The sequence below is a fragment of the Patiria miniata genome, unplaced genomic scaffold, assembly GCF_015706575.1.
Source record: "Patiria miniata isolate m_02_andy unplaced genomic scaffold, ASM1570657v1 HiC_scaffold_20, whole genome shotgun sequence".
NCBI lineage: Eukaryota > Metazoa > Echinodermata > Asteroidea > Valvatida > Asterinidae > Patiria > Patiria miniata.
The window spans coordinates 118,709-137,346 of record NW_024037059.1 but is presented as its reverse complement, the minus strand read 5'-3'; the positions used below and the strand labels follow the sequence as shown (position 1 = coordinate 137,346).

Below are 18,638 nucleotides of genomic sequence, written 5' to 3'. Positions count from 1 at the left end.
TCATTTTGTCAATAAATTACGTGTAAATGTACATGTGTTAAATTTTATTGAGTCTTTTTAGAGACTCCATATCTATCAGGAGTTTCAATAATATTTAAACGTTTTAGTAAAACAGAATTACAACTTTAAGCGCTGTATATAAGTACCCTAAACGGACCTTGCAGTTCACAGAAGAGTCCACACGCCCAATAATTTATGAAAGAATATTTTGGGCAGCAAACTGTTAGTAAAACTAGTTTCGTTTAAAAGAATACTTCGTAGTTCGTTGTAAACATGGCACCATTGGCATGGGTGTCGCGAAGGCAAGGAGGTTGCCCCCCTTCTGAAAAGCAAACAAACAGACAAAAACAAAGAGGACAAAAAAGTAAAAGAAAAAGACGTGTGAAGTCATTTTTGGCATTAATTTAATAGACATTTAACAAAATGGGCGGGCTGGCAAATGTCCCCCGCCCATCCTTGAATAATAATACATGGAGAATATTATGCTTGAGAAAGTCAAAGGATTTTTGGGAAAAAATGTGCTTTGCCCCCTCCCCCTTATAAAAAATCCTGGCGACGTCCATGACCATAGGCACAATTTACATTTAAAGGGAATATGCCTCATTTGCAAACATCAAACACATTATTATGAAATACCTTACATGGACTGTTAGTGAATGACAGCCTAAATCATCCTGTAAAATCATGGCGCCTGGTGTGTTGTCATTATTTCAAGAAAAGTGGTATTTTTGTATCAATTTCCAACGCTGGTCGGCCGACCATCGTTGGTAAAAAAAACTGCCTGTTTCAAACACTGCCCCCAATTTACCATATTTAGTTAGTCACCTATGATTGAACGGCTACAAGCCAGTTAGACTGGTTCCCTGACCTTACAATTCCCAGAGGCCAATAAATTGCTTTGTTTCTTCTTGAGTAAGGTCAGGGAACCAGACTACAGGAACACATTTCTTTTTCTTGGTTTTTCCAGCATCTTCGAACACAAAACTTCGAACAAGTCAGTGTTACAACATTTGCTATAAAACACTCACCCCCAAATCCACCCATTTCTGAAAATTCAGCAAAAGCAAATGCTGTATATTCCCTTTAAGTATTAACTTCTGTTTTTCAGTTATTTGACACTTTCAAATTGTGTAAATTTATGTATCTAAAAGAAGTAGTTTTAAACAATAGTCATGTACATCCCAAACAGGATTAACTTGCCTTATACCCCAAAGACAAAGTGTATTCCCATTAGTATTATACACAATTCTACACAGGTGTTTTTTTTTTCATTTTGGAGAAATGGGAAGTAATTGCAGACGTGTTTTTTTTTTAATTGGCATTCATTCAACTATTCTTTCTTTCTTGAACTCACAATCACAGCCAGAACCCACAAAGTCACCAGGTCAGTACACTGCTGGGGCATGGTCATTTAGATCCCTAGCAGTCTTGAGTTGTATGCAATCCATATTTTTGTTACATTCCACCTTCCTATACGTGCACCTAAAGAACACCTGCTTAAACTGACCTGCATTTTAGTTTAAATCAATCTTGTACTATTTTTATTACAACATTAAGAGTTTCCTTAAACTATTAATAGCTAGAAAATTAAGGTGACAGAGACAAGAAATCAATTTTTTGAACAGTCCTGAAACTATGGGTATATATTTGTTTTGAAACATTTCAATTTCATTTGGTACTCTAAATTGTCACTGTGCACTCATGAAAACCGTTATGTTATAAAATAAATTGGCAAGAACACAAAACTTGTTGAGTGATGTAGCATTTCTGGATGTCTCTTCCAAATAGAGGTACATGTACATTCATAAATAAAGCTGACCTGAGTTTCAATCACTTTCATCCCAGGTGTTCCCAGCTGACAGTCAAAACCTACAATCACTTTTTTGTTCAAGCATGGCATGCACCTTGATTTTCTTTTCACAAGCATGATTCAGAGATACCTAAATGCGCATATTTACTTGCACATGGCATGTAAAGGGACAATCCATTGCAATGTGGTATATGTAGGAAAAATATCAGGATAGGAGAAGCATATAATACTCAGCAATAACATGTTAATCTGTTCATCAAATTTTACTTTCTTTAAATATGAATAAATACAATTTGAATATTAAAATAACTCCAACATTTCAAGAACCAGCCTAAATCTGTAACAATGCACACTGGGTATTTTCCAACAATGGGACACTAAGTGCAAAATAATGTGAAGTAAAAGTGACTTGGCTCTGCAGTCATGGAGCCACTCAAACTGCAGAAGGCGTCAGTGTGGATGTTGACAGACTGAGGATGGTCAGACATTGTAAACACTAGATTCATTGCAGTCATGCATGAAGAGGGATGGAGGGAAGGTCACTCTCTTGTTGACACATCGCATGCTGCTTGAAGTATTCCTTGACAAGTTTCTTTGCTTTATCCTTCACTGTGCACAAATATTTTAGGAGAAACCAAAAGAAGATATGCAGAATGTATTTGAAAAGTATTATTACCGTAGTTGACATAAATATTCAAATTATTGAAGACGATCCTCAGAATACAATTTACAAGTGCTGAAACCGTATGATTTTCTCAATTCCAAGACATCTAGTCAAGTCAATAACAATACAATGAAGACAATTCTGTTTTGCATACAAAGAAAACAAATGCAACAATTTTGGATGAAATATACAGGGTGTCTTTGACCCTAACAGGGGCGTGTTATTTCAACCATTTCACAGCTAGGGGAAGGGGAGGGGGTTCCATCCCCTCCCCTAAGATCTCGGCCATCGAGGTACGAGGCTAAAAAGTCAGAATAGCTCGGGTCGCAAAAATTTTTTTCAAGGCTATCGCGGAAAAAAACCTTAAAACCCCTTTTTTCACAGCTTTTACAAGAATTCATCATAAATATCGATATACATGTTAGCTTTTCAACACCGGAAAAATCTTTATCAGGAAAATATATACTTTTTGTATTTAGTTTCGGCCAATTGAATATGGCGACTGATATTTTGATTGCCCCAATAAGAACATGGGCCGAAACTTGCATTTGTGAAAAAGGCTAACAAGTAGAGGGCAGAGAAAGAGCAGAACAGTATACATCTAAGAAGTAAACCAAACAGTCCTTGTATGGACTACCATTACTTCCAAAAGCATAAATGACAATTGTTGCGAACAATAAAAACTTTATAAAAAGCCAAATAAAGAAAGAAAGATTAAAACACCAAATAAACCAAATCTACACTCAACCTCACCCAAAATATATTACATTCCTAACAAATGACAATTGAGACTGTGAAAAGATTTAAAAATCGACACTTATTTTGAATTGGCCATAACTCAATAAATGTTTACCCAATTGGCAAGATTTTTTCATTGGGGAAAAGCTAATTAACTATACACTTCACATTATGATTCAATATTTGTGAAGTGTTTTTTAAAGCCGTGTGAAAGAGGCAGTTTGATATTTCTTTTTTAGACACCCTGTATATAGCAGCTCAAATATAATTTTGCAAAATATGAACCACTTGTTAATATTTCTTCCAGTGACCTGAAACTGCCGTTCAAGAATTGTTGATACGAGTACTTTTTGGCCGCATTATGGATGAGTAATTCAAATTTAAATTTACTGACTAAAAAGAAGAAATTGACTTACATGGCCGTTTGGTAAGTGCACCGTCCAGTGTTATCTGATGGGCAAGTCGTTTAGCAAGCATCTTAAACAAGTCCTAAATGAGAGGCACAATGAATTATGTATGAGACATTCATAAATTATCTATTATAACAAACACATGCTTAAAGCCCGAGTCCATCATTTGCAGCTATCCAAAAAAGTAACCGGCGTAATTATTGTTGAAAAACATACTGGTTGAAAGATAGTGAGGGGACTAAACTCCCTGTGAAATTATCCTTTCTGGCAAGCTCTCATTTCGAAGAAATCAACGAAAGAAGGCATTTCCAATGGTACTTCTTAAGAAGCACCGTAGGAAAATTTAAATTAGTTATTCATTTTTTATTCGGCGCAGCGCGCACAAGCATTGGAACGACGCACAGGCGTGCGCGGTTGCTATAATTCGTTGGATCAGTGCGCAACATCGCGTAAAGCTGCAATTCAAAACAATTCGAAACATGATTTAGCAACTTTTGATTTGAAATTGAGATCCTAGAATGTTGTTTTTCTCGGAATATGAAGCTGAAGCTGAGTTGAAACTTCATCAAGTAAGTTGTTCACAGTATCCTTCATTAGATTTTGAACACTTTTGTTGCTTCAAACGAACAAAATGCACTAATTACAAATGATGGACTACAGCTTTAAAAGTAATCTTTCCTAGTGAAAAATACAATTATCAAATACAGTAGAGCGGCAATGTTGACAACTAAGGGAAAGCTGAAATGATTCACAAATCAATATTCATTGACGACAATTAAATTAATGTGGAGACGTGAATTACCAACCTTTGAGGCAAACTTGTTGTCCTTGTAATATGGGGTCAACAACTTGACCACCACATCTGCAGCCAACCGTCGGATATCTTTAACGGTTGACCCCGGCTTAACCTCTGTTGACCTCTCATTGTCCACTGTACTTGGGTCGAAGGTCACAAATCTCCTCGGTTTGTCATCATCTGCGCTGATGCTACCTGAGTTGTTCTCAAGAGTGTTTGTGTGATCTTGGCTTGACAGTTTGGACCTCTTGGAAGAGTAGGGGTGCTGTACAGAAAATAAAAATAGGGTTTTGAAAATGATACATTCCTGTCTACTTCATTTAGGATGTCATCTGCTTAATGTTCACAAAACACATTTCTGCCTGTTTCATTTAATACTTACTTAAATAAAAAGAATGCAGTTTGAACAGGACATTTTCATAATTATAGAGGCCGCTGTTCAATGAAATGGCAAACCCCATGCAAAGTGATTAAAACATGCATCTGTACCAACCATGAGTGAAGAGTCATTGATTCTCTTCCTGCTTGATGACTTCAAGTCACTGCAATCACCATCAATGCTGTTAATACCAAGAAGAAAATAAACCAAATTGATTGTACATTCTGAAGACAAGTTCATATGCTGAAAGGGAGCTGCAGGAATTATTAACACCCCCCCCCAACACATCAAATTAAATTTCTGATCACAGACAACTACATTTTCACACTTAATCAGTTCCTTGAGAAAAGCATAAATTGTATTTAAGCCTTACCTTATTACAGACAATGCCAAAGATTCCTCATCTGGTGTTTCCATGGAAGAATATGAACATCCTCTGCCTCTACAATCGGCAACACATTCTGCTGTTGTACTTGAACTTCTCCTACAAGGTTCAGCATCTTGGATGCATTCACCCGAGACATACACTGGATAAGATAACACACTTGCCTCATCCTCTACACAAACTTTGGTGGTTGCATCAGGTGTCTCTGCTTGGTTCATCTTAACATCTCTTGAACAGGTGCCAGAAATGCTGCTGAACTGCTCAGAGTTTGTGAATGAATCCTTTATGCCACCACTATTAGCATTTATAGCATCATATACTTCATTTTTCTGTTTGTCATGTACAGGTTCTACGTCATTGCCTTTAATATTGCTGCGTGACGATTTAGCAACTGATTCCGCACACAATGAATCAAATGATGTCTCTGTTCTCACAGGCTTTTTGATACGTCTTAAACTGGAATCCACAGAGTTGCTTTCATTCTTTCTTGCATTCTTCTGACCTTTCATTTTAGGTTTTGACTTGCTGCCTGTCCACATCCCTTGGGATACAAGTGAGGAGACAGTCTGGAAACCAGACTTGATAGTAGCACCAGACTGGCTTGAGTTTTTGTTGTGTGTTGATGAAGATGCATCTTTATCAACTGCCTGGTCTGGTTCCATGTCGAGGGATTCACCTTGACAGAGTTTGACTGTACGTTGGTTTTCAGACTTACTTTGCTTGGCAAGAAGTGAGGAGACAGTCTGAAAACCAACAAATGGTTTGTTGCTGGATGTTGAAGTATTGGAGAGGTTGGCGACAGTCGGAATAACTTCCTGAAATAATATATTATAAATATCACTTTTCTGGTTAAAAACTAAATATTAGCATAGTTCTTTCTACTAGTGGAATTTGCTAGATCCAACTGCAATATACTCTACATATTGAAAGATTGGGTAATGACCTTGCTAGATTGCATACGCCATCAGTTGAAACTTAGTTTCATTGTAAATCAAGTAAGTGGCAAACACTTACAGCGATGTTTCATATTCCCACTGCTAATTGGGTGGTGGTCCATGTGCAAGAAGTCCATCAGGTATCATAAGCTTTGCTAGTTATCAATATCCTAAATTAGCCAAAAGCCAACAAACTTAAAGTTTAATCCAGGCCTGTCATCCAGAAGCTATGAGTGAAGAAATGCAAAATGTTAATGAAGTAAAGACCCAAATAGAGGGAAGTCCTTACCTGCTTATCTTGGTCTTCATCAGTGTCTGCTTCCTTCTCTTCTTTGTTTCCTTCAAGGAATATCTTATGAATGTCAGCATCCTTGGTTGCCTTCTTGATACTGCTTACCTAAAACAGTTCAAAAACCCTAAATGGACTTAAACCCAAGTCATGATGAAAAACAATGTTTTTAGTATTTCTTGAGGTATTGGGGTGCACTCCAAACTCCAAGAACTTTGAAACAGTCTAGAAACCCGATTATATGTAGTTCACACAAGGGACAGTTTAAAAACATTCTTTTTTGAGATTGATGATAAATTCAGTTTCCATTTGATAAGGAATTTCCTTTGATCAGTTTGTTCTGGAATTAGTTTGACAGAATTAATTTTCACTCGACCTCAAGCTACATGTTAATATGCAACCAACTAAAATTTTTATTTCAGTAATTTCAATTCAATTTTGTTAAACAATATTTCACTCTTGAAATGATGCTAATCTCGCATGGAGGGCAGTATCTAAGATTCATAACACCGTAGACTCACACTTAACCTTCGCCCCAGCCTTCATTTAACTATTAGGGACAAAAATTATTAATTATGTTTTCTGCCGGTAGCTTGCAATATATTTGATCATGCGGGGGCAACGGATCTCCAAAAAAATAGACAATAATTACAAAAAAAAATTGGCAAAAATATGTGAAAGTGCAACCTTTAAAAACCACAAAAATAACAAAATCACAAAAAAGGTTGATTAGCCGACTTGTCAGCTCTGTGACGAACTTGCTAATCCTGCTTTGTAAACTGATGTTGCAAAAGAGAAGAAGTGAAGTCTTACCAGGCTGAGAACCTTGGCTTTATACATATTGCTCTGTCTACAGATCTTGAATATCTCATACTCAGAATCTATGGCTTGACCATGAGACTCCCATTCACTGTTGGAAAAATATACAAGATATAAATATCATATCCTCATGAATGGCACAGTATGATGGACTGTTTAGACCAGAAAGGGATCAATAAAAAGATGCCTCTGCAATAGATACATGTACATGTACTTGGAACTTATTTATTGAATATTACATACAACTAGAAGCAGTGGTGTAACTGGGGGCATACATACATTCTAAATTATAAATCAAGTATTCAATAAGTATAATGAGCTGATACTTTCCAGCACTGTTCATAACTTCATTGTAGGAATGGGGTTATTAGTGGATTGTGTATTCACGATCCCTGCTCCTATAAGAGAAAACAATCCACTTTTTTTATTCATTAGAGTTACAAAACTAGTTACTCTCACCTGGCTGGTAGTCTACTAGAGTTGTTCTTAAAGTACTGCTCAAAGTTGTCTTGAAGAGCTTTCTCTATCAACTGTAGACAGTGCACTCTGGACTGAATAAATTAGTAATTATTAGAATTATTATTACATGTACATGGAAGATTTAAAGAATTCATCAGATAATTTTATATTTGAGGTTTAAAACCTGCTGATATTGGATCATAATACATCAGAAAAACAATTAATCAAAAATATTATGAAACTGTTGGTATTACACTTTCATTTGAATTTACATGTATTGTGCGTTGCTTCACTCCAAATACAAATACAAAAATAATGAACCAGTCTTACTCTATAAAAGTAGAATAACCTGTTGATACATGTTCTGATCTCGTCTGAAAATTTGGGACTCACCATACTGTGTATGAGAGTCCCAAAACTTAAGAAACTGAAAACATACAATACAAGACAATAGACTGCCACATGAAACATCCAGTCCAACAACTCTTCACTACCGCATCAACCTACTGTCAGCTGACTGTGCCAAAAGAAATATCTATGATGTTGGGTACTAGGTCACTATTTCTACACATTTCTCTTTAGTCAGGCACCAAACTAATGACAACGAATGAAGAAATTAGTCGTGTCAAATAGTTGGACCATGGATGGACATGTAGAAGTCTAGTCTTTAGCCTCATTTTGAATTCACTTGACTTCCCTCTCTTGTGCAAGCCACTGCTAAATATTGAAGAAAAGTCTCCTTTAAAAATTGAATTGAGTCTTCAAACTTGGTTGGTGAAACATTGAGGAATTTTTCTTTTGCCAAGTAACATTATTTTGAGAAATTTGCTGGTTAAGAGTGAGTAAAGTTGGCCTGATCTTCTTTAGCATAATTTTGAGCACTTAAGGTCCCAGTCTGGTTCTACTCAAGGTAGTCAAATGATGCAAACATAAGGTGAAATGATTTTACCTTGATTGTTAGGCCTGGGATCTTGGAGTTGGGTGCATCTCTCAATGGGCAATCCTCATCTAAAACAAAAACAACCCAGAAATAGATACACAGTTCAAATTAATGTCAGCATTTTAAACCAAGCTCTCTGGGCAGTTTTGTCAGAGGACACTTTTGTCAGAAGTCCATCTGAATGTGCTGAAGTCAATCAAACACAGCTTAAATGGGATATTCTTAAAGAAACAAGTCAAGAATCATATACTCCTAAATCCACTCTACTACTGCAAACCAAGTCTAGGATTTGCTGGATTTAGGATTTTTGAAGTGACCTCTGTACAGAATATGACATAAGTTGAAAATATATGGAAAGCGTATGAATCAACAAAATTTTCTAGCTAGACAAAATATGAAAATCTTACCAGGCATGATGAAATCAACTTTAGATGTCCTGATTTGGTTCTACAAAAAAAAGTAGAAAAATAAAATGCACGAAAGAATGATGAAAATATACAATTTCATACACGCCTTTCATGTGCGGAGTTCACTTGCGATAATTGAAAATGGTCACACTTGGCAAATTGTCTTATAATTTTGTACATAAACTGTGAGTAGAATTCACCACTAAAATCTGCCGGGGGTTGTTTGATGGTTGAGATTATCGACAGAACGATGAAGGACACAAGAGGGGCAGGGTACAAATATTGTGCAGACAAATCTGATTCATCACAAATAAAAACTTGACAAATCTTTCCTATGCCCAGCGAATACGTATGCTTGCCAAAACTAAATAAGAACCCAAATATTAACACTTAAAATATGCCAAACATAAGCTGCAGTGTCTGACTTAGCTCATGACATTTCTGCACTACACACCTTCTTTCTCCTTTCAAACTCTGCCCTGATCATGTTAGTACGTTCCTTTGCTGCTGCCATATCATCATCATCTTCACTACTGCTACCGTCATCTTTTGCCTTGTATTTGCCATTGTAGAAGCTAAATCAAGCACAAAAAGTAACATAGATCTGTGTAATATTTTGAGACCATTCAATAAAGGACTACATGTCATGAAAAGGATTCCATGTTCGCAATGGGCAACAAACGTTGTGACCACTGTCAGCAGATTTGTTATTACTTGGACATCTTTAACCATGGCAAATCTCAAACCCTGATGCAAATCACTGCATTTCTTACAAAATAGGGCTTACAATATGTACAGCATCAATACAACTAAGTGATAGACAATTTATAATCAAGTGAACCTATTAAACACAAACTAAGAATGTCATCCTCCTACCCACCTGTCAGCTCCATAACGGCCTTCTCCATACAGATCCCTATCGGCTTTGCCTTTAGTATCCTCCATGATACAGGTGCGTCCAGACCTATCAGTCTTCTTCTTGGAGTTAGCCATGACACCTCGCTTCAAATACTCCAGTTGTTTACGGACTTCAGCTGGTGATTTACACACATCACAGGAATTGTTGCAATTTGGTGGTCTATCGTCAAAGAAATTGGCAATCACAGAGTGGCGACACCTGTCAAAGTATACAAAGGAAACAACATTGAACATGGCAATGGAATTCATAACTACCAAACCAAAATGTGGTAGACAACTAAAGTAGTGTATGGGTGATCATAAGTGCAGAATTATGCGGCAAACAGTGCCATGAAGAGATCTCATAACTTACTTTTCTTCTTCACAGAACTTGACAAGACACTCAAAGCTCTGTATGCTGGCCTTGCCGTGTTTATTAGTCTGTTTTCCTTTGGATGCTTCCTGCTTGAAAATGAGTAAAATATAAACATGTATATGGCCATCAATGTCTTCAATATTCTCCAACTTGACCTCATGTCTGGCTTTGCTCATAAGTGTTACTGAAAACTGTCCATTTTAAATCTCCATAAAATTGTACCCTCATTCAAAGTGATGCTAAGCGACAGATTCTGAAGTATGTGACATATTTCTTGCTAGTTTACACACCCTCTTAATTGTCACCTAAAAGTCATACAAGTCAGACTGTGGACAGAACATCAGTTGCCTACTTACAGATCTCTGCTGCTCTTTAGACTTAGCTTTAGCCATTTCTTGAGTGATAAGATAAGCCACTTGATTCCTTTCATCTCTGGAATAGTACAGACGACAACTTGCTGGTCTGCCATCCCTTCCAGCACGGCCAGACTCTTGATAATATCCCGCCATAGACTTGGCAATGTTGAAATGAGCAACAAACCTGCAGAGGTTCATATGGAATATGTATATTAATAAATTAATCACACTAGAACTTAAAGCTGTTTTCTCTCTCATGAAATAAAACTAAATGTTATCTCTGTCAAGGGAACCTTTAATAGTATCAGAAACAAAGCATTCTATTTGAGACCATGTTGGAATTACTCATTCCTACTGGGAATGTCATCTGTTCGAAATGGAACATCTGAAATGAGCAGAAATTGTCTAAATATTGAGACACTCCATTACCTGACTGTTGCTTTGTCCACACCCATTCCAAAACTAACGGTAGCAACTATAACTGGCACCCTTCCATCAACCCAATCATTCTGTACTTGTAAACGATGGGAACTTTTCAAGCCAGCGTGGTATGCCTGAGATGGTAAGCCAAGACGAGTCAGACGATTAGCCACAGTGGTACAGGCCTCTCGTGTGCGGCAGTAAACGATGCCACAACCATTCATATCCTGAAGTAGTCCAAAAACAATATCAGTAGTGTGTTAAAAATGCAACAAGGAAATTGATTGATAGAAGAAAAATCATCATTGCAAACAGATCAGCAATTCCCACTACATGCATTATGGAAAGTTGTGGAGCGGGCTGTTTTTATAATTGCAGTAAAACAGAATACATGTATGGAGTACCGAAGTGAATACGTCACACGCACAAAATGTGTGTGAAAGACATTAGCGCGTGATTCAGCCCGTGAACCAACACGCGCGCGTACTCCATTCGTTTGCACTACACTTTCCTGTTCTAAATGACGTCACACTTCGGTACTCAACATGAGTGACAGCAAAATACAGAATGAAAAACATCATGGCTGATGAACAAAACACACAAGTCATGGTACATCAATTGAAAACAAACCACGGAATAGATGATGATTAAAATAAAAGTACCCCTTCTTCCTCATCTTTCTGTAGAACCTTGGTGGCAAAGTTCTTCAAATCCTGTACAGGATCCTCCAAAAGATCTTTGAACACAACCTCATAGAAGAGATTCTCTCGGAAGCAGCTGGCTTTGAAGATAACAGTTGGTTCCTTAAGTTTCAAACTGTCAAGAATATCCTTCTGCACATGTGGTGTTGCTGTGGCAGTCAGTGCAACACAAGGGACTTGAGGAAACTTGACACGTAGATTTCCTAGCTTTAAGTAGTCTGGTCTGAAGTCATGTCCCCATTGAGATACACAGTGAGCTTCATCAATGACTATGAGTGACAGGAGATTGCGAGATGCTATGGAATGACAGATAGATTGGAAGTTGTTAGTTGCAGCAAGCTCTGGGGTGATGTAGAGTAACTTGGTGGTAGGCTTCTTGCTAGAAATATCAGCTAAGATTGCTAGTCTTTTCTCGCCTTGAATCTGAGAGTTCAATGTCTGTGCTGGTATCTTCATGCGATCTAAATGCTCTAGTTGATCTTGGATCAGAGCCAGAAGTGGAGAAACCACAAGGGTGATTCCTGACCTCACTATTGCTGGAAGCTGGTAGCACAAGGATTTACCCGAACCAGTTGGCATGGAAATAAATACATCTCTCTTTCCTGTGGAAAACACAATAGACACAAATTAAAGATATTTCTTTCAATTAATATGTGAAGTATGATTTATTAACCCTTACCTTCCCAAATCCATCAAAATCTATCTCTCCCCCCCCCCCCATTTGGGTGGATATTGGTCATGAAACATTCTGTGAAGCGGAGTGAGTGATGGATTTTGGCGGATTTGGTATTGTTCTTAATAACTCAGTAGGGAGTTAGGGTTAAAGTTGATATTAAATTTCTCAAGTGTGTGATGTAAATGTACTGTTACGGATGTTCAAAAGTGGACATCTGGGGTGTATTCGAACCCTGCTCTAGAGTGACCCACGAACAGTGTTCTCCGGTTGCCGATTACGAAAACCCAAGTGCGTGTGGAGTGCAGCTGGGCGAAGATTCAAGACGGCAGCCGTCGTATTAACCCTTACCCTACTAGACCCTCCAACGCATGCCAATATGTGCCTCAAGAAACTCTCCTATGTTTTTTGCATGGCCCTCCAATATCTGCCATGTCATTTCAAGGGTAACTGGACAGGCACTCCAATACATGCCACAGAGAACAATGAGAGATTCCTCTGATAACAATCAAGTGCCCCCAGCTGGTCAGTATCAGGCACCCTCCAGGGCCTCCAACTCCTGCCAATTGGAGCCTTCACTGCTACATCAAAGTATCCTCCAATAAACTGCAGCTGGAGGGCATTGGCATAACCAACTGACATGCAGTAAACTACCCTCAGAGAGTAAGGGTTAAAACGCCAAATGAAAAGAAGGAACAATTAATTGCATTAATATGAAAAAAATTGAAATCCCGAAACAGCTATAAAAATTGGCAAACAATTATTATTAGTCACCTGAATCATCTGTTGCCGTTATAAAAATGCCTGTTGATTGGATGATGATTTAGATACATGTACATGTACACAATGAGGCAAGGGTTACATGTACATTGTATGTGGACATTTTTTTGGGATGATTGACAAGTGTACAATAATGTTCAATCTGCTTTTCTGCTGGCAGAAAAGTAGATGGCCACTTTTGAGCCACCGTGACGAAACATTCAATCTTTTTTTCTGATGTCAGAAAAGTACCCTTCAGAACCTCAGTACACTGTCAGTTGCTTTCTACTTGCCAATAGACAACAAGCAGAGCAAAGTTAAGTTAATTTAGCTCATGTCTCCAAACCTTTAAACTTTTAGAACCTTTAGAAATAAAGTTAAGAATTCATTCTGGACGCAAATGACAAGCCAAGGAGTCAAAGAATCAACTACACACCTGTAGTGACTGTTTCCACGGCTCGCTGTTGCAAAGAGCTCTTGAAGTTCTTGAATTTGAAGACAGTTTTTAGATTCTTCTGTATTGCATGAGATTTTGGTCCTTGTCCATCACAAACCATCTGAAGTGAAGATTTCTCATGGCTAATTGATGAGCCAGATGCATCTGACATGTCTAATGTCTCTGTTGCTTTTGGGCCCATGAAGTCAGTGATGCGCTTGCTTGCAACAAGCTTGGTGGACTTGTTTGAAACTTTCGGCATTACTGCAGAACTTTAAAGGTAAAATGAATACAAAATTGTCATTTCATACTGTGTTGTATTCTGATGTGTATTCTGATGCATCTATAAACAAGTTATACAACGCAGCCGATGTGCGTTATGCAAGTTCACGCTCAAAATGCTGATGCACGTGGATGGTCTGTAGGAAATGACGTCATTTGAACTAGACCTATTAACACACTCTAAAAAAAAACCAGAATATGAAATTATTACTGAAAAACAGGTGAATTCTCACCAAACTCTGTTTGCCACTCTCTCTGATACTGAGTGTCCCCAAAAACAGAACACTCAAAGCCCCCCTCTTTTCACAGCTTTAAAGAAATTCGTCGCAAATATCACCCGACGACTGTTTGTCGGCCAACTCCGGCTGCCGTTCTACCTCTACCGGATGCGAGTGAAGCCTCATAGTTAGTGCAGCAGTAGTGCATCAAACAGTCGTCGGGTGAGCGCTTCAGCGCCATGCCGCACCGCGCAGTGCAGTTGGCAAGTGTGACTGGTGATTCGCTGTGTGTGCATGGTAATCGACAGCGCTTTGCAGTTTGTTTGTGCTCAAATCTAGCTCCGGGCATCATCATGGCCGCACGGCTGTCGGTTATGCCTCTTTTTTTTCACAGCAATTGTAGGCTAATTTTTTTAAGATAGTGGATAAATTTTGCCGGAGGTAATGACGGCAAACCAACGATTACTAAAGGTTTGCCGGCGGCAATCCATAGCAACAGAGGGCGCTGTACTCTTTAAAATAGGGCTGAATTATAAGATGTATTAAATTCCCACCAACAGTTGTGTAGCACGTTTGGTGTAATGGTTAAGCAAAGGCTCTAGTAAGCGGGATGACTCGCGTTCGATTCCGACCGCACCACATTTTAAAGTTTTTTTTCTTATCCCCAAATAAATATGAATATTCTTCTTTTATTATTTTAACATGTCTCAAACATTTTTTGCAGAGTATTACATTTTCTTTTTCAGATTTGTGGCTCAGGAGGATTTTTTTTAAAAGGGAAGTAAAGTCCGAAATTACAAAATGGTCTGAATCCCATCTTGTGAATACGAGGTAACAACGATAATTTTGGCATGGAGCCAGACTAAAACTTGTCACCGGAAATTGTTTAAGTACAAAAAAACAGTAACTGCGCATGTTCAGTGCATATCCGGCAAACTAACGTTTACTAAAGGTTTGCCGTCTCCGGCAAAATATACACTGCCTTTTTTTAAATATACATCCATGACATCATTTATTCTTAAAATATTTTTTTTTATGAAACTGAGGACCCAGAGTCGAGATTTACAAGTTATGTCATTGACAAACGGTAAACGCAGGTATACCTGCTGCGCGCCGGCATCCACCGGTACCTGCGAGCTTGTCGAGTCGGTCAGGGGGCGAGTCGGTCAGGGGGCGAGTCGGTCAGGGGGCGAGTCGGCCAGGGGGCAAGTTGACCTGCAAACAAAATAAGAAGGTCAACTTAGTTTAGCCTACTTACTTATTATAGTTTCTTCTTCCCCGTTTGTCTCCTTTTCCACTGAATGTTCGAAAAAGAAACTGTTTGAACAGTTCCGAAAAGAATTCAACAATAGAGTTAGCTTGAGTAACTCCAGCTGACATGTTCCATATTCATTTGCTACATGATACATCATGTGAATGAATATGGAACATTGTCAGCTAACTCCAGCTGACATGTTCCATTTGCTACATCATGTGAATGAATATGGAACATTGTCAGTTGGAGTTACTCAAGCTACAATAGAGTCAGAAATCATGGAAATAGATAGAATCTCTTTGCGGGTGAATTTTGGGCCGATAAAAATTAATATGCCGTACATTAAAATGCGTAAGCTAGCCCAGCAGATGGCAGCTCGCAGAGCTCTCTACTAGCAATGAGCGCATTCATGTTAGATTGGTTCCTGTCAAAATGGTGATCCTATTTACACTGATACGTCAAGGTACCATGTACCCACATTTCGACTTTTTGTGCACCATTTGTTTTTGCACGCTGTCGGAAGTGCTAAGAATTACCGGGAAAAACATACTAGAGGACACAGCAAACACTTTTCTTCGGTCATGCACAAGTTTTCCAATGTGTTGGTGAGTTTAAAGAAATGTTTTCAGTGTGTTAGGAGGGTGTATTTCGTGAAAATTCAGTGTCAGCAAATGTGGAGAAATCTGCAGAGTTTGCAAAATGTTGTCAAACTTGTTCACAAGAGGGCGCTGTGTATACCTGCCGCGGAACTTTTTAAAGTTTTCTTGAAGCATGTGTTGCCTTGTAACTTTCCAACTTCATGCAGTCTTTAATTTCGAAGACGTTGCTTTTGGGACAATAATTTTTTTCTGTCAATTGTGATTCTTACAGTCCTGAATCCTTCAATTTCAATGTGATTTTGCACACCCCCTAGGGAGTTGGGGCAGGGTTAATAATTAGGCCTAGTATTAGAAATAAATATGAGGGTTTGCAGGACTGGGGGGGGGGGGGGGGGGGGGGGGATGGGGAATGATTTACATCTATATCATGAACAGCGCCCCTAGTGTCGTGGTAAAAGTACATGAATCCCATGATGATGAAAAAACCTGCTGTGGAAAAAAAATGTGCACTAATTGTGAGCGTGTGGCATGGCTAGCTGGAGTTGCCCAGCCCTGAGTTTTATCATTGGGTTGTCTATTAGGGCTGGAGCGAATTTTTCTCCTAACTTGTAGTATAGTAGCTGGAGTTACCCAGCCCTGAGTTTTATCATTGGGTTGTCATCTAGGGCTGGAGCGTATTTTTCTCGTAACTTGTAGTATATTCAAAATTTTTTGGAAAATGTTCAATTTTGTCCCCGTTACACACTAATTGCAACTGCAACTCACCCCAAACTTGCCTGGGATAACCATTACACAGGTCCTTGAAGTAAAAAACGATCCACGATGAAGATTCAGCCTACAATTGCAGTGAAAACAGGAGGAATAACCCCTAACTTGACAACCTTGCTGGATTGGCCAGGACCGCAATTGGTTTGTGCACAAAAAAAATTGTGTACAATGAATGGCGGTCGATTAACAGGCACAGAGAGCGATCGCTGTCAACTACTCGTTTTTGCCGGCTGCGCTGGCTGTTGGCGCATGACGTCACGCGGAAGCGTAACACCCGATGACTGTTTCATGCACTAATATAAGGTTTACCACTCGCATCACAGCTTTGGTACTGCAACCGCAACCAATAGTGCATGAAACAGTAAATCCAGCATTTTTTATTAGGTTTTCCCCTTCCCTTCCATATACCCCTGATAAACTGTCCCAGTATTCAGGCCCGTAGGAAGCTAAAATTTATTGGTCAGGCTCATCTCAGGGCAGGGAGCTCAGTTGATGCGAGCGCGCAGCGCGAAGCCCTAACGGCGTGGGGTTGGGGGCCCGCTTAAGGGGCCCGAAAATGTTTGGATTCCAGACGCTCTGTGGTGCGATCTGAGGCAATTTCTGACCACTTTAACCTTTTTTTGAGCTATCATCATTTATACATCATTTTCAAGTTTGGAGTCAATTATCTTTTTATATATATATATTTTTTTGCGTGAGAAATCCCATGTCGGCGTTAAAGCATTGGCAGGCCTGCAGAGGCAGATCCAGGATTTGACCCAATCCCTCCCAAATGTAACCAAAAGCCACTCCCCCCCCCAACACTATGCATGTATACAGGAAATTTTATTCTTCGTAATTTGTATAAGACACATTTTGGAGCGCTGCATATCTGCAAGTTTAACCAGTATATGTCACTTGATGAACTTTACATAAATCGTCAAAATTAATTCGTCAAAATTTAGCCTATCGTAGTGAAAAGTTTTGGACATTTGCTCATCGCAAAACTTTTTTTGGATCTAGATGCTCTGTAGTGCAATCTGAGGCATTTCCTGGCCACTTTCCCCTGACTTTTTGAATTAAATGTATTCATGTTTTCGTGGGTGGGTCATCAAAGATGATCAATTACATCACAAGCATCACATCAAAACTGTAGCTTGACTCCCTTTCTAGATTTGTGCTCTTTAGCTTGATCCTTGATTGTGTTTACTTGCACTACATGTGAAGTTAAATGGAATTTATCAATGAATTTTAGTTGTCCTCATACTTGTACTTGTGTTTTCTTAAAAAGAAGTGGTTTTCTAGATGAGAAAATAGCAAGGAAGAACCGGTATTGTGCAAGCAAAATTCAGGGAATAATCCGTTGATACTAATATCTTGTTGGAAAATTCCAAAATCATTTCAAGAAAGTTGCTGCCGTGAATCAGAGTTTATAATGAAGGGACGGAAAGTGGGATTTGCTATCAGCATCAACAGGGCCGTTCCTCATTATGTACCTTTTAAGGGATGTGAATCAAATTGGAGGACGAGAGGCTCTGCGGGCTGATGTATTTTTTAGAAAAACATTTTTTTTTTGCAACCAGCTTGTAGGGAAGATTTCCGTTTATTTAAGACTTAATTCACTGGTATGGATACCAGTGTATGTACATGATTGAACTGCCGAGCGTATTTGTTAAGTATTTTTTTTCTAAAAAGTACATCAGCTCGCAGAGTCTCTCATCCTCCAATTGATTCACATCCCATCAGGTAAAGAATGACGAATGGTCTTGTTGATGGCAAATCCCACTTTCCGTCCCTTCATAAACTCTGATTCACGGCGGTAATTACTTTCTTTGAATGATTTTGGAATTTTCCCACAAGATATTTACTTCAACGGATTATTCCCTGA

The 18,638-nt window shown here is 38.7% G+C and overlaps 1 protein-coding gene across 5 annotated transcripts; it reads right to left on the bottom strand.

The window, feature by feature from the left end:
* Window positions 1–380: 380 nt before the first annotated feature.
* LOC119727431 (ATP-dependent DNA helicase Q5-like) lies at window positions 381–15,839 on the bottom strand. Of its 5 annotated transcripts, none has more exons than XM_038199304.1 (19): window positions 15,746–15,839; window positions 15,408–15,446; window positions 13,650–13,921; window positions 11,743–12,383; window positions 11,090–11,307; window positions 10,661–10,844; window positions 10,302–10,393; window positions 9,912–10,148; window positions 9,486–9,606; window positions 9,032–9,071; window positions 8,634–8,692; window positions 7,685–7,776; window positions 7,220–7,316; window positions 6,407–6,514; window positions 5,171–5,997; window positions 4,912–4,978; window positions 4,429–4,683; window positions 3,629–3,701; window positions 381–2,419 (listed from the first exon to the last, which is right to left on the bottom strand). In XM_038199304.1, the coding sequence occupies exons 3-19, from the start codon at window positions 13,909–13,911 to the stop codon at window positions 2,322–2,324; spliced, it is 3,471 nt and encodes a 1,156-aa protein (XP_038055232.1). In that variant the 5' UTR covers window positions 13,912–13,921; window positions 15,408–15,446; window positions 15,746–15,839; the 3' UTR covers window positions 381–2,321. The 5 variants fall into 5 exon arrangements, with proteins under 5 accessions (XP_038055232.1, XP_038055230.1, XP_038055231.1 ...); XM_038199302.1 differs by lacking the exon at window positions 15,408–15,446 and adding an exon at window positions 15,253–15,364; XM_038199303.1 differs by having other exon boundaries at window positions 15,408–15,466; window positions 15,746–15,831.
* Between the last annotated feature and the right edge of the window lie 2,799 nt (window positions 15,840–18,638).